The sequence below is a fragment of the Microtus oregoni genome, unplaced genomic scaffold (genome assembly GCF_018167655.1).
Source record: "Microtus oregoni isolate MIOR12 unplaced genomic scaffold, Mior012 000098F_ref0000018, whole genome shotgun sequence".
Classification (NCBI taxonomy): Eukaryota; Metazoa; Chordata; class Mammalia; order Rodentia; family Cricetidae; genus Microtus; species Microtus oregoni.
The window spans coordinates 3,518,195-3,541,021 of NW_024544711.1; the positions used below are offsets into that span (position 1 = coordinate 3,518,195).

A 22,827-nucleotide genomic window follows, 5' to 3' on the forward strand; every position below is an offset into this window, starting at 1 on the left:
AAGGGTTAGGCTTCTCTGAAATGACGGCAATCTATCATATAGCATCTAGGGTTTAAAATGCTAAGTATAAATGGAAATGGAATACTTCTGATCAGCAGTAGGAGGCAGTTTTAATGATATGTTCCATCACTCGGGACCTTTGGTCTTTCTGATTGTTTGTTTGCATCGTTGGGGATGGAATCCTAGGCCTTGAGCATGCTAGACAAGGCTGTACCACTGAATTACCACCCCAGAGCCCAGGACCATAGTTCATTCATCTGTTTAAAGGAATTCAGGGAGAGGAGGATCAGATCTCATCTCCCTATTTTGGAATCTAAAGTTTTAAATTGATCTTCGCTTTATTTATCCACTACATTACCCAGGAAACAGAGCCCTAGATTGGCTAAGTGTATAGAGTTTGGGTCAGTCAAAACTACAGTGTATAAATATTTCTGTGTACTAAATCTCTCCTGTCAGTTTCTTCATCTTTTAAGACAGAAATATTTCCTTTCTTAATAGGGTTGCTGCAAGATTACATTGATTATTGCATGTAAATCACAGCGCTAGTTCATAGAAACCATGCCTGGTCAATATTACCGCCTGACAAATAACCCTAAGAGACAAGCCGTCAGTTGCTTCCTCTGGGCGAAGCAATGCATTTGTGAAAAACAAGAAATGTGTTCCTACTGGACCCCAGGTTCCTGAAGAATATCTGCCTGCTCACTTTGTTGTTTCCTCTTCTATCTTTCCATATCCACCGCCCTCGCCTTTCTGCTCATCACCCCCATGCTTCTCCACTGGGCTTCAGAGGACAGTGCAGGTTCTGTTCGCCTTTTCCTTGGTCTCTAAGTGCACTATGGAAATGTAGCTTTAATTCGTGCTATTTGTTCATTGCTGCAGTGGCCCCAGACGATAGATAGTGATCTCAGCGTGAGCGCACAACCTCCCCGGTTTCTCAATTCCCAAGGACTTTTTTTTTTTTTCCTGAAAGGGAATTAACAGGGAGTTTACGGTTGCTGTAGCAACAAACTTCCAACCTCTGCTCAACTCTCCGGAATGAGCACATACCTATTAATACGCTTAATGGCCTAGGGAATTAAGTTACTCACAGCAGATTTTCTTTCAAGTGCAAAACAGCTTACCTGGCCGCCGAGTCAGCCTTTGGTGGCGCTGCGGTTAGAGGCTAGTAATAGAAGAGCTGGTGTTTGTGCAACCTATCGGCATAAGTGAAAGCCAGGTATCCCAGAGCTGGCGGCAGCCTTGGGGAGTGCACTTCTGAGGAGGAATGATGGCAGCTGCGCGCAGAAAAACTTTGCAGATCAGGCAGGTGGGATCTCTTCTCCTTCTCTGGTGTGTGTCTGTGGGAGGCGCGGCCACTATCCGCTATTCGGTGGCGGAGGAGATGGAGAGCGGCTCCTTTGTGGCTAACGTGGCTAAGGACCTGGGGCTAGAGGTGGGGAAGCTGGCAGAGCGCGGGGCTCGGCTGGTTGCCGAGGGCAACAAGTTGCACTTCCGGCTCCACCGCAAGACAGGAGATTTGTTCGTCAAGGAGAAACTGGATCGCGAGGCACTCTGTGGCAAAGCTGACCCTTGTGTGCTGCACTTTGAAATTGTTCTGGCAGAGCCGCTGCAGTCCTTCCGTGTGGAAGTCAGAGTATTTGACATCAACGACAATGCCCCAGTTTTTCTAAACAAGGAGCCTCTTTTAAAGATTCCTGAGAGCACCCCTTTGGGCTCACGCTTCCCACTGCAGAGCGCCCAGGACCTGGATGTGGGACTCAATGGTCTCCAAAACTACACCCTGAGTGCAAACCCCTATTTCCACTTGCACACGCGCTTCAGAAGCCATGGGCCCAAATATGCGGAGCTTGTGCTGGATAATCCCCTGGATAGAGAGGAGCAGCCTGAAGTCAACTTGACCATTACAGCGGTGGATGGTGGGTCCCCTCCCAAGTCTGGCACCGCCAACATTCGAGTGCTTGTTCTGGACGTCAATGACCACGTGCCCCAGTTCTCTCGCTTGGTATATCGCGCTCAGGTGCCAGAGAACAGCGACAACGGCTCTTTAGTAGTGGTGGTGACTGCCACGGACCTGGACGAGGGCACCAACAAGCAGATCACTTACTCTTTAGCTGAAAATCCAGAAGCAGTTCTCCAGACGTTTCTTGTTGACTCTCAAACCGGAGAAGTTCGACTCCGCGGGCCCCTAGATTTTGAAACGATGGAAACATATGACATTGACATTCAAGCGACAGATGGAGGGGGCCTTTCCGCCCACAGCAAAGTCTTGGTGGAAGTGGTGGATGTAAATGACAATCCTCCGGAAGTGACAGTCTCCTCAGTGTCCAGCCCTCTTCCTGAGGACTCTCCGCTCCAGACCGTAGTGGCCCTCTTCACTATCCGGGACCGGGATGTGCGAGTTGGAGGAAAAATCACCTGCTTCCTCAGAGAAGACTTGCCCTTTGTAGTCAAGCACACATTCCGGAATTCTTACTCGCTGGTCACTCATAGAAGCTTGGATAGGGAGGATGTCTCCAGTTATAACATCACACTCGTTGCCATGGATACTGGACCACCCAACCTGTCCACAGAGACTGTGATTGAAGTGCTAATATCTGACATAAATGATAATCCTCCAATCTTTCAGGAGGATTCCTACATCTTGACTGTCCGTGAAAACAACAGTCCTGCAGTTTTTATTGGCAAAGTCCACGCTGATGATCTAGATGTGGGTGAAAACGCCCAAGTGACATATTCTCTCCTGCCTCCAAAGAGTGGAGACCTCTCAGTCTTTGCCTACATCTCTATAAATTCAGACAATGGAAAGCTCTATGCACTAAGAACCATGGATTATGAGGCCATTCAAGATTTTCAGTTTGTGGTAAAGGCAACCGATGGGGGTTTTCTGTCACTGAGTAGCCAAGTTACTGTCAGAGTGGTTGTCTTGGATGACAACGACAATCGTCCAATGATCTTGTACCCATTACAGAATGGCAGCTTGCCCTGCAACGACCTGGTGCCCAGGTCTGCAGAGGCAGGTTACCTGGTGACTAAAGTGGTGGCTGTTGATGGTGACTCTGGGCAGAACTCTTGGCTTTCATACCATCTCCTTAAAGCCACCGACCTTGGGTTATTTTCTGTTCAAAGACAAAACGGGGAAATACGTACACTGAGGCAGATATCCGAGAGAGATCCTATGATTCAGAAACTGATCATTCTCGTTCAGGATCATGGCCAGCCAGCTCTCTCCACTACGGCCTCACTCAACATCCTGCTGGTAGACGGCTTTTCAGAGCCTTACTTGCAGTTCCAGGATCCATCCAAGCATTCCAGAAAGGTAAATCCAACCACAAAATATTTGGTCATTTCTCTGGCTGTGCTTTCTTTTCTTTTTCTCGTCTCTGTCACTGTGATCTTCGTTATACACCTCTACCAGAAGATTAAACACAGAGACAAACTCACAATTCAAGAGCACTTCTATGATGACTGTAATTTCCCTAACAATTTGGTACAAGGGAGAGGCAATGGTTCCTTGCCCCAGCCTTGTCCTTATGATATGTGCTCAGCCACTGGGACTGGAAATAGTGAGTTCCGTTTTCTTAAGCGATTTATGCCCAATTTCCCTTTCCCCCATGCCACTGGAGAGGTGAAAACAGAGGATGACCCCAGTTTACCTCCAAATTCTAATAGAAATCGACCTCGGGGTTCAGAGGGCCATGCCCGGATAGATGATGACTATATGTAATGCTGACTAATTCAGATACATGGTGTTATAGTCCATCGTCAAAGAGCTACCCTCACTAAAACAAGGATGGGAGTAGGGTACAACTCTGGGGAAACACAAGTGCCTCGTTTGGTGAAAATAGAAAGCTCAGCTTAGCTTAATATGAAGCAAGTATCTGGATCCCTAGATTATATACACATTTGGAATTCTGTCAAAGAAATGTTACTTTGTGTAAAGTCTGCTTTTTCCTCTCTCATGTGCTAGGCAAAAAATGAAGGAGCCATTTTTCCTGTTTCCCATGGAAGTTCACTGTCCCTGGCCTGAGAAATACATACTTCCATAGCAAGAGTTAATTATTTTACTTTTAAATCATCTTTCAGTAGAAAGTTATTTATATATAGGGAAGAGGACTAGGTTCTCAGCTGATTAAGGATTGGGTTTGCCCAAGAGTGGTGGTACATTCCTCTAATTCCAGAAGGTAGAGTCAGGTGGATTGCTGTGAGTTCAAGGCCAGTCAGTAATATACAGTGAGACCCTGTCTCCAAAAGAAATTCGCAGAGACATAGCTCATTCAGAAATTTCTACGTTTTGTACTTGACAAATGGAGATCGTCTCTGAATCAGCTTGCATGCATCATTTGTAATCCTGAAAATATCCAGTAAAAGTGAGGATCCTTGCTGACAATGCCAGAAAAGATGAAGATTAAAAAAGAAAATGATTTCATTTATTTGTAAATGTAAGGACAAATATAAAGCTAGTTCAGTCAAGAACTATTACCCAGGATTATTAATTATAGCTTCTTAAGGATTATTTGGGTCTTAGGCAGGTCTCAAGTTTCTTTCAATACAGATATCCTTGCCTTATCAGAAGGAAGTTATTTGAAAATAGGTAATGAAGAGTGGGTTAGGATATAAATAGAATACTTTTTACTATAGTTAATTGACTATAGAATATTTACTTTAAATCATTTTATGTTAAATAATGTAGAACTTTTGTATTTTTAAACTATTTTGTAGTTTTGTATTTCATATTTATAAACTATTTTGTATAGAGCAACTCTAAAAAAGGAACCAAAAGAAAGACGTTCATTAACACCAGTTAAATGGCCTTAAGAGAAGCAGGTAGTATCTGATTAGGCGGCAGGCCTCTTCTCTCTATGAGCATTCCAAGCTATCAACAAAGCATGGTAAATGTTGCTATTTCTAATAAATCATGCATAAAATGAGTTGGAATGGGGAAATAAGTTAGGCTACTTTTAAAAAATTGTTTTTAACCTTCACAAGTTTTTTAGGTGCTCTCATTCTAAAGCCAAAGATAAACTGGCTCTGAAACATCGTAGTTTGTGTACCCTAATGGTACTACTAACTACACCTTGAAAATCAGTTTGCTTTAATGAGGCCACAGCTTCATTTTTAACCTTCCCTTTTAACAAATGCGTGTCAATGTAGACTCAGTGAAACACATCCTAGTTCCTTTTATACAAGAGGCAAAATGTTTATTTTTGTTTGTTTGTTTGCTTTTTGAGATAGGGTTTCTCTGTGTAGTCCTGGTTGTCTTGGAATTCACTCTGCAGAGCAGGCTGGACTTGAACTCAGACCTGCCTCAGCCTTGCTGGGATTGAATGTGTGCACACCATGCCTGGCTGAGGCACATTTGTATCTGGAATTCTTAGAGTAGAGGAGTATTTCTCAAAATGCTTCTTAAATATACCATATCATACTCACTGATATATTCTACGTTCTTAGATTTATGACTGATATCTGGCGATAGCATCTGGATGCTATTTGGTGGCCAGGAATATATTAAACCTTAATGGTACTTTTTAAATTCTTGAGGTAGAGCTGTTATAACCTATATAGTACCTTATTATATTATTTATTTTGAGAATAGATGAAGTAAATACAAATAATGAATTCTTTTACTAATTCTAAATGTTGCCCATGAGTTGAGTTGTAAGACCGCTCATTGAAGCAAATATCTTGCAGAAATCAGAAGATCGTTCAGTATATTTCACAATGTTCACACTTACATACACACATGAACAAACACAATGGAGAGGAGACCTAGATTTGCCAACTTTTTTCTTATTAAATGAAATAAAATATCACTTTATATCATGATTATTTCATAAGGAAAATGATATTTTAATATAAAATGGTGAAATAATCTCATGAGATAAACTACTTTTCAAGTTAAAATATGGTTTAATGGAAAATTTGTAAATAATTTTCTTTTGATATTGCTTTTCATGCCATCACAAAGTAAAGAATTGTTAATTTGGATTATAAGAAGACTGGGATTGTCTTTGGAATTGAGTGACTAGTCCACCACAGATGATCCCCTTTTAAAAATTAATGTCTATTAATTATACACAGTAATAGGACTTTGTTATTTTGCTACATGCACGTAAGGTACTTGGATCATCTTCATCACTCTCTGTTACACTTTATCTCTCTCCTTTCTTTCTTTTCCCTTCTGCATTCCTATTTATTTTTATGCCTTTTCACCCAAATTCCATATATAAGTGGAAACATGTAATAAGTCTCCTTTGTGAGACTGGCTTTCTTATTTAATATGAGGATCTCCAGTTCCATCCACTTTCCTACATAAATAACCAGATTTTGTTTTTCCCGATGGCTGAATAAAGTCTCATTGTAGATTTATGCCAATTTTTCTTCATCTATTCATAGATAGGTACTTAGGTTATGCTATAACTTGGTTATTATAAATAGTGCAGCAGTAAACAGAGGTTTGTAGATACTGATTTCTTTATTTTTGCTTTAGGTCAGTGAAAATGTTGTCACTGACTGCTGGTTTAAGACTTGTTGAATTAAATGGAGATTTACTCTATCATTTAAATTTGGCTTCAAGTTCCCATGAGAATGCCAACTGTAACTTGCAAACTAAAAAGTAAGAACATTTCTTTATTGACTCAGATAGGCTTTGAGCTATCTATACTCGGACAGAACTTTATATGTCAATTGAGATTAACACTAAATCTCCATCAGAAAGTAAGGTAAAGGATGTAAATAAATAGGACAATTTCTCTTTCCAAAACCTCAAATCATATCAGAAACAATCACATGTATTTGTAGCCACAATTCAAAAACTTTGAAGAGTGTCATGTGCAAAAAGACTATGATACACACCTTAGAAATGAGAACTATCTAGCTGACTTGGGAAAACTGCCTCTGTTATTTCTTTAATCTGGCATCTGCCAATATATATTTATAATGGAAACTTTAAGTAACAGAGAAACATCTAACACAGGATCCCATGCTGCAATTAGTTGTTATATATCGTTCATCCCTAATACGTGTGGTGGGTCCTTAGTCCTGTCCAGTCTTTCACAGCTTTAACAGTTTTTGAAGGGTTTCAGTTATTAGGAAGATGCCTCTGCATTTGTGATTGCTTTTATATTTCATGATTAGATTGAGGTTATGAACCAACTGGGAAGAGTACCACAGAAATGATTCTTGGCACTCTCCAGGGCATTAGAGTATCAGCGAGTGCACAATGTAGATATCATAACACTGGCTATATTATTTTTATTGTAAAGATACAAAACATAAAATTAACTACAGTTGTCTCTATGGAGTGTGCAAAGTTCAGTGGTGTCAGATGATGCTTATCTTTGCCAAGCTTCTCTGTTCAAAGCTATTATTTTTCCATTTATAGCTAATACTCAGAGGTAGATACATTGAAATATATACATATCCTGTTTCAGCATCATCTAACTTTGGTATCTCATGCAGAATATTTACAGAGACAATATCATGGTATTCCAACGGCCATTACTTTCTATTTCCCCAATTCTTTTAGTTTTTGATAAGAAAGATTTATTACTTCTACATACTTATTTTGTTTTGGATACTTATTTTCATAAGTTATAATTCAATGACATCATTATCTATTTTGTTTAGCAAATGGGTTTAGGTTATTATTTAATAATGGAATTATCCACATAGAACACATTTTGACTAAAATTAGTATTTTAACACTATATATTAGATTGTTTTAATCAAGCATAGGTTTCTTTTATCTTGTAAAGGCTTATCTATGAGAAATATTTTTACTATAAAGGAAAATACATTAAAATTAAAGTTTTAACTATAAGTATACAATTAGATATTAAGCATAAAATTGTAAATTTATTATGCATATGTATTTACATATTTATAAAATATATAATAGAGATGTAATTTAAAATAGACTTATATGCTGAAATAAAATATATACACACATACACACAGAAATATATATAAGAAATGGAATTAGTCTATCTGGTTTTATGTAATGCTCCTAAAAATAAATAAATGAGAATTCCTTGTGTCTGTGTGTTTTTTGTTCTTTTCTTTAAGAATAAAATTTACTTTATTCCTAGACACAGAATCAACCCACATATAACTTTCCATATAAATATTTTCTCTAGAGTTTAATATCTTCAAAGCATATGATAAATTTACACACTCTTCAATCAGAGTTCCATTTAATATCTCAATTTGTGTATTGCTTTCCAAAAACACTATGTGGGTATTCGTTACATTGATATAACATTGAAATAATGTTAAGAAGTGACACAAAAACACTCCTTTGTCAAGATGATGGGATAAATATACTTCTGTGTACTATGCTTCTGTTAGATGTTAGAAAACAAATGTTAAAAACGTAACAAAGACTTAAGATGGTGGACAGAGATAGAACCCTTGGATTTCTGAGCTTTAGGGTGGGAATCTGGCATTGACTGCTATTAATATGGCTGTTATCTAAAACCAAATATTCTCTGTGAGTGGCAGAGAATAAAAATTACAGCCACAGCTTAACTAGAGTGCACCTACCATTATGAAATTGAAAAACTATTCCAAAAAGATCCCTGAAGCTATTTGTTAGCATTTTGTAGTTACAGACTAGAAAACATAGTCATGACCTCCAGACTGAACTGTAGTACTATTTCCTATTAGGTAGAAGCCTGAAATTATTACTGTAAGACCTAATTTTTGGCCATACCCAAGTAGCTTTGGATATAGATAAAGTGAGAAGATGAAGGAAAAAAAGACAGTAGTTTTTGAAAGTACCATTCAAAATAAGATAGTTTAAGACATTTGCAGAGTTGAATGAATAGTATTTTGAAACAAATTTAGAACAAAATGAAAATAAATGGGTAAAAATAGGGCCAATACAACTTTTAGATATGAAACATGTTCATCGTAATAAAACTTTAGCAGACGGCATACAATTAGACTGGGATCCATTGAAAAATAAAACAGTCAGGCTGGGCATGGTGGGACACTTAAGAGGCAGAGGCATGAGGATCTCTGTGAGTTTGAGGCCAGCCTGGTTGACAGAGCAAGTCCCAGGACAGCCAGAGATACACACAAAGAAATCCTGTCTCAAAAAACCTAACCAACCAACCAACCAACCAACCAAACAAACAAACAAAAAAAAACAAAAAGAAAAAAAAGTCAATCACCTGGTACTAACTGAGGAGCTCAATAGCATAGAACAAGGTAAAATTTGTGAAGGAAAAGTCAAGAGAATACCACAGTTATCTATTGTATTTAAAAAGACAACTCAAAACTTAGGACCACAAAATAGTCATTTTGTTATAGAGGCCAAACAGAAGTTTCAGAAATAAGTAACTTAAAAAACAACAGAGGAAAGCTAATATCAAATCTGGTTCTTGTCCATATGGCAAGTCCATGTGCATCACAGAGTCTCTACGTCAAGATTAGTTCAAAACAACCATATACCAAACATTATAGCATTTATAAAATAATGCAAACCCCTAAGACAATCCAAGTGAAGCTGAAGGCTATCTCAGGCTGGTCTCCTAAACCTTGGAGGCAGTTGCTGCCTAGAAAGGAGAAGGATCCATCACATCTATTACATGACAAATTAAAAATAAACTATTTACCTTTGCCTTTGGACAATGAATGCCTTTGTCTGGGAAACAAGTGGCAACAGTTCACACTGCAGGTCAAGATCTACATTAAATAATTGTAGATTGAGTAGATTAGATATTCCCTCTCCCTATTTCTTTTCTCAAACTCTATACCTAGAGTTACAATTTACAGTAACCATTCCTTCATAAGGTTCATTTTCTTTGGAAAAAGGTATATGGGAATTTGAGGTCAAACCAGAAGAGTTGTGTGTGTGTGCATGTGTGTGTGTGTGCACGCATGTGTGCGTGTGTGTCCTGCACACATACATATCTACAGAAGCCAGAGGAGGACTTTAGGTGTACTCGATGACTTTCTGCCTTATTCCTTGAGATAGTGTCTTCACTGAACCCAGAGCTAGGCCGACAGCCAGCAAGCTTTAGTGATCCTACTGTCTCTATCCCTACAGCACAGGGCACATAGCCATAACCAGCTTTTTTCTTTTTTTAATTTTAATTTTTTAATTTATTTATTTATTAAGAATTTCTGTCTTGTCCCCACAACCACTTCCCATTTCCCTCCCCCTCCCCCAATCAAGTCCCCCTCCCTCATCTGCTCGAAGAGCAATCAGGGTTCCCTGACCTGTGGGAAGCCCAAGGACTGCCCACCTCTATCCAGGTCTCGTAAGGTGAGCATCCAAACTGCCTAGGCTCCCACATAGCCAGTACGTGCAGTAGGATTAAAAACCCACTGCGATTGTTCTTGAGTTCTCAGTATTCCTCATTGTCCACTATGTTCAGCTAGTCCGGATTTATCCCATGCTTTTTCAGACCTAGGCCAGCTGGCCTTGGTGAGTTCCCGATAGAACATCCCCATTGTCTCAGTGTGTGGGTGCACCCCTCGTGGTCCTGAGCTCCTTGCTCGTGCTCCGTCTCCTTCTGCTCCTGACTGAACCTTGAGATTTCTGTCCGGTGCTCCCATGTGGGTCTCTGTCTCTGTCTCCTTTCATCGCCTGATGAAGGTTAATATTCATGAGGATGCCTATGTGTTTGTCTTTGGATTCACCTTCTTATTTAGCTTCTCTAGGAACATGAATTATAAGCTCAATGTCCTTTATTTATGGCTAGAAACTAAATATGAGTGAGTACATCCCATGTTCCTCTTTTTGGGTCTGGCTTACCTCACTCAGGATAGTGTTTCCATCCATTTCCATCCACTTGTATGCAAAATTCAAGAAGTCCTTGTTTTTTACTGCTGAGTAATACTCTAATATGTATATATTCCATACTTTCTTCATCCATTCTTCCATTGAAGGGCATCTAGGTTGTTTCCAGGTTCTGGCTATTACAAACAATGCTGCATGAACATAGTTGAGCATATACTTTTGTTGTATGATAGGGCCTCTCTTGGGTATATTCCCAAGAGTGGTATTGCTGGATCCAGGGGTAGGTTGATCTCGAATTTCCTGAGAAACCGAAACACTGCTTTCCAGAGTCATAACCAGCTTTTTACCTGGGTGCTTGGATCCAGACTCAGGTCCTTGTGCATGTGTATCAAGTGGTATTGCCTACTCTATCATTTCTCCAGTTCTGAAGAATTTCTTGATGGAGTTATGAGACATAATGATTAACTGGGGTTCTCTGGTACTTAGTTATATCTTTCCATATTAAAGTACATTCTTTCTTCTTTTATTAATCATGCCTTAGCTTCAAAGACATGTACCCCTTCTTTATATATATTTATCAGAAAGAAGAGCTGATACCAATGACACATTAAAATTTGAAAACATACCTAAAAACAAACTACTATATTTACCATATGAACTATTATAACTGTTGACTGAATAAAAATAATGAATTTAATATAAAATAAGAACAACATATGGTTTTAAGTGAAATATTAGTCCTAAAACTATTATTATTGGATGTAAATGTTAATGAGATAATAGAAAAAGTTAAAGATATATTTAATTAAAAGTTTGTTTTGGTAAATCTTTTAGAAGCTAGGAGAAAAGGCAAAGATATATAATAGAAGGTAATATATTCAGAGAATAAAAGAATGATACTGCATCAAAAAGTCATATCCCAGGAGAAGAAAAATACAAAAAGTAAGATTATTTTCAGATATATTGTAGCTTTATTCTTTTCTTCAATAATTTATATAACACATTTTAATAACATTTCCCCCTCCCTATCTCTCGCAGATCTGCCCTCATTCCATAACCATCCAACTATATTTATTATTCCCCCCTTTTGTCTCGCAATAGAAAAGGCTTCTAAGAGTTAACAAGGAAACACAAGGAAATAAAATAAGATAAAACAAAAACCATCACACCAAGACTAGAGAAGGCAACCCAACAGAAGAAAAAGAGATGCAAGAACAGGCAAAAAAAAAAATCAGAGACCCACTGGGCAGTGGTGGTGCACACCTTTAATCCCAGCACTTGGGAGGCAGAGGTAAGCAGATCTCTGTGAGTTCAAGGCCAACCTGGTCTACAAGAGCTAGTTCCAGGACGTGCTCCACGGCTACAGAGAAACCCTGTCTCAAAAAACAAACAAACAAAAAATCAGACCCACTCATTCACATACTCAGGAGTCCCATAAAAACCAAGCTGAAAGCTATAACATACACAGAGGGCCTGGTGCAGACCTATGTAGGCCTTGTGCTTGCTACTTCAGTCTCTGTGAGTTCATACAAGCTTTGCCCAGTTAATTCAGAGGACCTTGTTCTTCTGGTATCTTCCAACCCCTATGGCTCTTACACTCCTTCTGCTTTCTCTTCCATGGGGTTCGCTGAACTCTGAGGGGAAGGATTTGATGGAGATATCCCATTTAGAGTTGTGTATTGGAAGAACTCTCTCTTAAGAATTGTTTTTGAGGAAATAGTGGAAACAGATGTCAGTACTAGGGAATTTAAAAGAAGGTCTTTGGTGAAAAAGTCTAGGCTCCCAGACACACAGACACTACCTGCACCAATTGGAGAAAGAGAACAGAGACTGGTCTCCCAGATGGACAGCTGAATCTTTAGGCTCTAGCCCCCAGGGCACATCCCATGCCTCTCCCTGACCCACTGCAGTCCCAGTAGCCAGTCAACAGGTAAGACTCTGTGGGCAGGGCTATCTACAGCCAGTGCCTCCCATAGGACCCTGCAATCCACAAGCCTCAGTCTGACGCCCAAGCCCACACAACTCCCATGACATCACCAGCTCCGGGAGACACAGATACCACCTGCAATGATTGGAGGAAGAGGTGAGCGATGGGTCTCCTGGTTGAACAGTCCCTTCTCTAGGCCCTAGGCCCAGGGAAAATCCTGTGTCCCTCCCCCACTCATCACAGCCCCACTAGCCAGTCAGCAGGTAACACTCCCATGGGTAGGCCAATTCACCACCCATGTCTCCCATTAGACCCTGTAATCTACAACTCCCACTTTGCCCCACAAACCCAACCATCCCCTAACACATCATAGACACTGCCTGTATCAGTTGGAGAACGAATGGCCCCCGAGGCACAGGTACTAGCTCCACCGGTTGGCAGAAAAGATGATGGCAGTAGAAGGATACATTCAACAACATAAAGAGCAATATGGCATCACCAGAACCTAAAGGTTCTACAACAGCAAGACCTGAGCATCCCAAAGCAGATGAAGAAGAGAAAACGACCTCAAAAATAAATTTATGAAGATGATAGTCTTTAAAATAGGAAATGAAAATTTCCTGAAAGAAATTGAGGAAAAGACAAACAAAAATTGGAAGCAATCAATATATCCCTTAAAGAAAGGCAAGGAAAAAAACAGGTGAAGAAAAAAATTCAAGGCTTGAAAATTGAAATAGAGGCAACAAAGAAAACACAAACCAAGGGAATTCTGGAAATGGAAAATCTGGGCAAATGAATAGGAACTACAGATGCAAGCATAACCATCAGAATGCAAGAGATGGAAGAGAGAATCTCAAGCACTGAACATACAATAGAGGAAATAGATTCATCACTCAAATAAAACATCAAAGTCAATAAAGTCATAACACAAAATGTCTAGGAAATTTGGGACACCATAAAAAGACCAAACCTAGGAATAATAGGGTTAAAAGAAGGAGAAGTCCAGCTCAAAGGCACAGAATATATATATATATATATATATATATATATATATATATATATTTAAAAAATCATAGAACAAAACTTTCCCAATCTAAATAAGAATATGCCTATAAAGATACACAAAGCTTACAGAAAACCAAATAGATTGGACCAAAAAAAAAGTCACCTCGTCACATAATAACCAAAACGCTAAGCATACAGAATAAAGGAAGATTATTAAGAGAAGCAAAGGAAAAAGACCAAGAAACATAAAAATGCAGACTCATCAGAATAACACCCAACTTCTCAATGTAGACTCTGAAAGCCAGAAAATCCTATACAGACATTTTTCAGACACTAAGAGACCATGCATGTCAGCCCAGACTACTATAACCAGGAAAACTTTAATCACCTTAGATGGAGAAAACAAGATAGTCCAGATTTAAATAATACCTATTCACAAATTCAGCCCTACAAAAGGTACTAGAAGGAAAATTCCAACCTTTGAAAGTTAGCTGCACCCACAAAAACACAGGCAATAGATAATTCCACACCAGAAAATCCCAAGAAAGGGAAACACACACACACACACACACACACACACACACACACACACACTACCAGAATAACAACAACAAAACCAAATAATAACAAGAACTAACAATCACTGGACATTAATATCCCTTAATATCAGTGGACTCAATTCACCAATAAAAAGACACAGGCTAACAGAATGGATATGAAAACAGGAGCCATCCTTCTGAATCCAAGAAATACACCTCAACCTCAAAGACAGATATTACCTCAGAGTAAAGGGTTGGGAAAAGACTTTCTAATCAAATGAACATATGAAACAAGCTGGAGTAACTACCCTAATATGTAACAAAATAGGCTTCAAACTAAAATCAATCAAAAAAGATGGAGAAGGGCATTTCAGGAAAAATCCATCCAGATGAAGTCTCAATTCTGAATATTTATGCCCCCAATACAAGGGCACCGTCATATGTAAAAGAAACACTACCAAACCTTAAACCACACATCAAACCCCACACACTAATAGTGGGTGACTTCAACACCCCACTCTCACCAATGGACACATCTGCCACATGGAAAATTAGCAGAGAAGGAAATTAACAGATGTCACTACTCAAATGGGCTTAGCATACATTTATAGAACATTCAACCAAAACACAAAAGATTATAAATTCTTCTCAGAACCTCACGGAACTTTCTCTAAAATTGGCACATACTTGGTCACAAAGCAAATCTCAACAGATACACAAAAATTGGAATAAACACCTGTATCTTACCAGACCATCATGGCTTAAAGTTAGAATACAACACCACCACAAATTACAGAGAGCAAACAAACTAAGCGAAATGGAATAATGCTCAAATCAGTCACCACTGGGTCAAGGAAGAAATAAAGACAGAATAAAAGAGTTCCCAGAATTAAATGAAAATGAATACACAACATACCCAAACTTACGGGACACTATGAAAGCAGCGCTAAGAGGAAAGTTCATTGCACTAAGTGCCTACATAAAGCATTTGGAGAAATCTCACACTAGTGACTTAACAGTATACATGAAAGCTCTAGAAAAAAAAGAGGCAAACTCACCCAGGAGGAGTGCCAGGAAATAATCAAACAACGGGCTGAAATCAATAAAATAGGAACAAAAACAACAATAGAAAGAATCAGTGAAACAGAGAGTTGGTTCTACAAGATAACAAGAAAGACAAACTTTTATCCAAACTAAACAAAAGGCAGAGTAAGAATATCCAAATTAACAAAACCAGAAATGAAAAGGGGAAATAACAATAGACACTGGATATCCAGAGAATCACGAGGTCATACTTCAAAAGCCTGTACTATACACAATTACAAAATCTAAAAGAATTGGACAATTTTCTAGAAAGGTACCACAAATCAAAATTAAATCAAGACCAGATAAATAATTTAAATAGACCTATAACCCCTACAGAAATAGAAGCAGACATTAAAAGCCTCCCAACCAAAAAAAAAAAAAAAGCCCAAGGTCAGATTCAGCACAGAATTCTGCCAGAAATTCAAAGAGAAGAAGAGCTAATATTAACACTCCTGAAATTGTTCCATACAGTAGAAATAGAAGAAATATTGTCAACTCCTTTTATGAGACTATACTTATCCTGATACCTAAACCACACAAAGAAGCAGCAAGGAAAGAGAATTACAGACCAATCTTCTTTATAAATATTGATGCAAAAATACTCAATAAAATACTGGTAAACAAAATAAGAACACATCAAAAAATAATAATACATGATCAAGTAGGCTTCGTCCCAGAGATGCAGGGATGGTTCGACATATGAAAATCTGTTAATGTAATCCACCATATAAACAAATTAAAAGAAAAACCCACATGATCATCTCATTAGATGCTGAAAAAAAAACCTTCAACAAACCCAACACCCCTTCGTGACAAAGGTCTTGGATAGAACAAGGAATATTCCTAAACATAATAAAGGCAATATACAGGAAGCTGACATCCAACATCAAATTAACAGGAGAGAAAGTCAAAACAATTCCACTAAAATCAGGAACAAGACAATGTTGCCTTATCTATTCAATATAGTATTTGAAGGTCTAGCTAAAACAATAAGACAACAAAAGGAGATTAAAGTGATCCAAATTAGAAAGAAGTCAAACTTTCACTATTTGCAGATGAAATAATAGTATAATAAGTGACCCCAAAAATTCTACCAAGGAACTACTTCAGCTGATAAACACTTTTTTTAAAATTTATTTATTTATTAAAGATTTCTGTCTCTTCCCCGCCACCGCCTCCCATTTCCCTCCCCCTCCCCCAATCAAGTCCCCCCTCCCTCGTCAGCCCAAAGAGCAATCAGGGTTCCCTGCCCTGTGGGAAGTCCAAGGACCACCCACCTCCATCCAGGTCTAGTAAGGTGAGCATCCAAACTGCCTAGGCTCCCACAAAGCCAGTATGTGCAGTAGGATCAAAAACCCATCGCCATTGTTCTTGAGTTCTCAGTAGTCCTCATTGTCTGCTATGTTCAGCGAGTCCAGTTTTATCCTAGGCCTTTTCAGACCCAGGCCAGCAGGCCTTGCTGAATTCCCGATAGAACATCCCCATTGTCTCAGTGTGTGGGTGCACCCCTCGCGGTCCTGAGTTCCTTGCTTGTGCTCTCTCTCCTTCTGCTCCTGACTGAACCTTGAGATTTCTGTCCGGTGCTCCAATGTGGGTCTCTGTCTCTGTCTCCTTTCATTGCCTGATGAAGGTTAATATTCAGGAGGATGCCTACATGTTTTTCTTTGGGTTCTCCTTCTTATTTAGCTTCTCTAGGATCACTAATTATAGGCTCAATGTCCTTTATTTATGGCTAGAAACCAAATATGAGTGAGTACATCACATGTTCTTCTTTTTGGGTCTGGCTTACCTCACTCAGGATAATGTCTTCTGTTTCCATCCATTTGTATGCAAAATTCAAGAAGTCCTTGTTTTTTTACTGCTGAGTAGTACTCTAATATGTATATATTCCATACTTTCTTCATCCATTCTTCCATTGAAGGGCATCTAGGTTGTTTCCAGGTTATAAAAACAGAGAAGTCAACCAATGGAATCGAATAGAAGACCCTGACTTTAGCCCACAAACCTATGAACACCTGATTTTCGATAAAGGAGCTAAAAGTATACAATGGAAAAAAGAGAGCATCTTCAACAAATTGTGCTGGCAAAACTGGATGTCAATCTGTAGAAGAATGAAAATAGATCCATATCTATCACCATGCACAAAACTCAAGTCCAAATGGATTAAAGACCTCAATATCAGTCCGAACACACTGAACCTGATAGAAGAGAAAGTGGGAAGTACTCTACAACACATGGGCACAGGAGACCCCTTCCTACGTATAACCCCAGCAGCACAAACATTAAGGGCCTCATTGAATAAATGGGACCTCCTGAGACTGAGAAGCTTCTGTAAAGCAAAAGACACTGTCACTAAGACAAAAAGGCAACCTACTGACTGGGAGAAGATCTTCACCAACCCTGCAACTGACAAAGGTCTGATCTCCAAAATATATAAAGAACTCAAGAAACTAGACCGCAAGAGGCTAATCAACCCAACTATAAAATGGGGCACTGAGCTGAACAGAGAATTCTTAACAGATGAAGTTCAAATGGCCAAAAGACACTTAAGGTCATGCTCAACTTCCTTAGTGATCAGGGAAATGCAAATAAAGACAACTTTAAGATACCATCTTACACCTGTCAGAATGGCTAAAATAAAAAACACCAATGATAGCCTTTGCTGGAGAGGTTGTGGAGAAAGGGGGTACACTCATCCATTGCTGGTGGGAATGCAAACTTGTGCAACCACTTTGGAAAGCAGTGTGGCTGTTTCTCAGGAAATTCGGGATCAACCTACCCCTGGACCCATCAATACCACTCTTGGGACTATACCCAAAAGATGCCCTATCATACAACAAAAGTATATGCTCAACTATGTTCATAGCAGCATTGTTTGTAATAGTCTGATAAACACTTTTAATAATGTGACAGGATACAAGATTAACCAAAAATATTTAGTAGCCCTCCTATATACAAAAGATAAATGGGCTGGGCGGTGGTGGCACACGCCTTTAATCCCAGCACTCGGGAGGCAGAGGCAGGCGGATCTCTGTGAGTTTGAGGCCAGCCTGGTCTACAGGAGCTAGTTCCAGGACAGGAACCAAAAGCTACGGAGAAACCCTGTCTTGAAAAATCAAAAAAAAAAAAAAAAAAAGATAAATGGGCCGAGAAAGAAATCAGAGAAACATCACTCTTTACAACAGCCACAAATAATACAAAATATCTTGGGGGTAACTCTAACCAAACAAGTAAAAGACCTGTATGAGAAGAACTTTAAGTCTTAGAAGAAAGAAATTGAAGAAGATAAAAGCAAATGAAAAGATCTCTCAAGCTCTTGGATAAGTAAGATGAACATAGTAAAAATGGCAATCTTACCAAAAGCAGGTTACAGATTCAAAGCAATCTCCATCAAAATCCCAAGATAATTCTTCACAGACTTTGAAAGAACAATATTCAACTTCAAATGGAAAAAGAAAAAAATCTAGGATAGCTAAAACAATCCTGCACAATAAAGAACTGAAAAAAAATTAAACACCTCAAACTCAAACCATCTAGTTAATATGTAGGCTAATAATAGAAATAAACTGTTCCCATAAGAAATATAAATGGCCAGCAAATACATGAGAAGTATTAAATACCTTTAGCTACAGGAAAATGCAAATTAAAGCTTCCTTAATCAAACAAACCAATCAATAATGACCTAATTAAATGAGTGGATTGTTCTCCAGAATGAAGTACGTTGGGGGCCAGAAAGATGACTTAGTGGGCCAAAGCTTGACATTCAGTTTCATCTCCAGAAAACATGTAAAGGTGGAAGGAGAGAACCAGGTCCACAAGGTTCTCCTCTGACCTTCACAATACACTGTGGAATATGTCACTCCCTACAACAATAATAAATACAAAGATGATGTAAAAATGGTCAATAAACATATGAAAAATGTTCAACATCACTAGATGTCACAGTTAGGGTTACTATTATTGGGATGAAACACCATGACCAAAGCAACATGGGAGGAAAGGATTTGTTCAGCATACACTTCCATAATCACTGTTCATCATCCAAGGAAGTCAGGACAGGAACCTGTTGGCAGAAGTTGATGCAGAGGCCATGGAGGGGTGTTTCTTACTGGCTTGCTTGTCATGACTTGTTCAGTCTGTTTCATTATATTACCCTGGACTACAAGCTCAAGGATGGCCCTACACATTGGGATGGTCCTTCTCTATCAATCATTAATTAAGAAAGTGCCCTACAGCTGGATCTTACAGAAGCATTTTCTCAATTGAGGTTTCCTCCTTTTAGATAACTCTAGTTTATGTCAAGTTGACAAAAAACCAGCTAGTACACTAGATATCAGAGAAATGCAAATAGAAATGACACTGAGATTCTTTCTAACAGCACCCATAAGGCAAAATCATCAAGAAAATGAATGACAACAGATGTTGGCAAGGATATAGACAAAAAGGAATTATGTGCTGCAGGTTGGAATGTAAATAGGACAGTCACTAGGCAAGTCACTATAGAGTATTTTTTAAAAAAAAACAACTAAAAATAGATCTTTCATATGACCCAGGTATATCACTCCTGGATATTTACCCCCAAAGACAATATATCACAGAAATATGTGAACATGAATAAATATGTTTAATGAAGAACTATTCACAATAGTCAAATCACTGGACTAACTCAGGTGTCTACCAATATAGGAATGAATTTACTTTTAAAATAAATGTTAAAGGAGTATTTATTAGACAGTAGTACTTTGTACTTAGTACTTACTAAGTAAGCTGGAATGTTCACTTGTGTTCATTTGTATAGTTCAACTGTAGCTACTGATTGAATATCTTTTATCTAAAAGGCTTGGGACAAGACATATTTCTGATTTAGAATTAGCTAAGCATGGTGCTGTAGGTCTAAGACTCTGTCTCAATAAACAAAAGCAAAAAAGGAGAAGCCTTTAAATAGAGATTTTAAGATTTGGGAGTACCTGCACGAACACCACAAATTGAACACCCCTAATACAAAATTCTGTGGCACTATTTTTTTCAGAGTATTTCAGGCTTCAGAGTTTTAGATGAGGCGTGTATATTTGTGCTATTAATTAAAAGCCACCTGTAGCAGCAAATACACATTTTCCTATATAAAAACTATACTGCTTTCTGAAATATGATAGTGAAATCTCATAGTCTGGGAGTAAACTGTTGTGTTGTTAATTTAATATATTTGTTGATGTGGTTACATTCATGATGAATTGCCAGTCAAGTACCTCTCTGTGCTCAATCACCTGATCCTATTTTATGCTGAAAATAGAAAAAAAAACCTCATATTATTGAGAAAATAATGTAAAAGACAGGATCCTCAATAGAAAGAAAAGATGAGATAAGGGGAAAGAAGTGTAAACTGTGCAAAATACTTTAATGGATGGCTAAATTCAACAAAACCATTTTCTGTCCAGCAAGTATACTTTTTTGAAGGTTTCTCTTAAAAAACCAGAACCAGTCTTTAGTTAAATGCTTCCTTACTGTTTTGCTTGGCCAGCCTGTGCATAGTTGTTCTTGCTTTTTCCTATGAACTTTGTGTGTGCAAAGGTGAAAGCAGTGGTTCCTAACATCTAATGTTTTTACTTTGGGGCTCAGTATTATAGGAAACATATGGTACTTCCACTTCAGGGCTGGGGAATTGTAGTTCAGCAGGAGGCCACTTGTCTAGCATGCTGGAGGCAAGCTCAAAAGCCAGTAAGGCCTGCGAGGTTGGGGGCTCAGTGTTATACTTTTATATACAACCTAGCAAAACCAAACCACGGATATGGTAGCAAGCCTATCTTTGCAAAATGAGGTATAAAAACAGTGACCTGGACTGCTCATCTTCCCAATATTTTATTCTCATTCACAAACTGTTTCAATTTACACTTAATAAGCAGGATGGGATCAATTTTAAAATGCAGTTTTGTAGGGCTGGAGATGTAGGTCAGTAGGTAGCGTTTTCCTGGTACTTGGTATGGATTTAGCCCGGAGTTCATCCAAACGGTAACACAGTGTTATAATGAACGCACTTATAACCCCAACAATTTGGAAGTGGAGGCCGGAGTGTCACAAATTCAGGGTCATCTTGGTCTATAAAACAAATTCAAAGCTGGGAGGTGGTGGCGCACACCTTTAATCCCAGGACTTGGGAGGTAGAGGCAGGCGCACCGCTGTGAGTTTGAGGCCAGCCTGATCTACAAGAACTAGTTCCAGGGCAGACTCCAAAACTACAGAGAAACCCTGTCTTGAAAAATCAAAAACCAACCAACCAACCAACCAAACAAACAAACAAAAAACGAATTCAAAAATAGCCTGAGATCATTGATCAAAACAAAGAACCATTAAAATACAATTTAAAAAATAATTCTAAATTTAAGGTTTTGGGAATTGAATCATAGGCTTTATGCATGCTAGTCTGCTACCCAACTGTCTTAAAAACAAAACAGGTTTCTCGAGTTATGAAAGTGGAAAAAAAAAAGTGGTTTTCCAGTTCTATCTCTTTCGTGGATTTTTTTGGGTTTAGCATAAGTGAATAAAAATATATTCCACAGAGAAAATATGTGATCCAACGTGCTCCACAGCTTTCAGTTTGACTGGCTACTCTAGTTCATTGAGTACTATAGTCTGGAACTGGATAATTTCTGTGCATGTTTATTTTTAGTTTGGTTTTGTTCAATACGTTTATGTATTTATTTGGTTATTCGAGATAGGGTTTCTCTGTGTAACAGTCCTGGCTGTCCTGGAACTGGCTTTGTAGACCAGGCTGGTCTCAAATTCACTGATATCCGCCAGCCTCTTCCTCCCAAGACTGGGAGCCACCAATGCCAGGCTCAATGCTTTTTAAATTAAAAAAAAAAAAAAAGGGAGAGCGCACTTCATGAAAAGAGCTATTAGCGATCCCATCCCGAGAACTTGCTAGAAATCGCAAAGCAAAGCACCATTCTAAAGTCGGTAAATCTCACAGTCTTCACAAACTCCTTTTCACGGTACCATTCCCTTAAGGTTCCGGTTTGCTGGTTTAAAAACTCCGACCTCTTGCGAAAGTCGGAAAGTAAAAGCCGCGGTGCCTTTCAAAACGGCTTCTGTAGCTGCAATTGCTCAAAACAATTTCAGTTCAATCAAAAGAGCATCTTACTTTGGATGTAAACCGGTTGCCTAATTTCTACGCCTTGTAAAAATAGGAGCGATTCGCCAAACGAACACAAACTCCGTGAGAACAGGAAGTAGCTGTGATGAACACATCCGGGGCCGTCAGTAAAATCTGTCCTACCCGGAGAAAGCGGAAGTGAGAAGACCGCGGAGGATTCGGGGATTCTTGTTTAAGGAAGTGACGTATCGCTTCAAGTCACATGATTTTGGAGGAAGGAATTTTGCTTTAGAGGCACAATCGAACCATGCAAGGCCAGTGTTGCTGTTAATTACAAAGTGAGACAGTTTCCAAAATTAAAAAAAAAAAATACTGCAGGGAGTTATTTCCAACTTATGGTTCTAGAGTTCTAGACACTGTTAGACCAAAATAA

At 38.8% G+C, this 22,827-nt stretch overlaps 1 protein-coding gene across 1 annotated transcript; it reads left to right on the plus strand.

Moving 5' to 3' along the window:
• The first annotated feature begins 1,267 nt into the window (after nucleotides 1–1,267).
• LOC121442929 (protocadherin beta-1) lies at nucleotides 1,268–3,724 on the plus strand. Its single transcript, XM_041644560.1, has one exon. The coding sequence runs from the start codon at nucleotides 1,268–1,270 to the stop codon at nucleotides 3,722–3,724; it is 2,457 nt and encodes an 818-aa protein (XP_041500494.1).
• Nucleotides 3,725–22,827: the final 19,103 nt, after the last annotated feature.

Coding starts and splice junctions, on each gene's coding strand:
- LOC121442929 (XM_041644560.1), top strand. CDS start 1,268: ATGGCAGCTGCGCGCAGAAAAACTTTGCAGATCAGGCAGGTGGGATCT.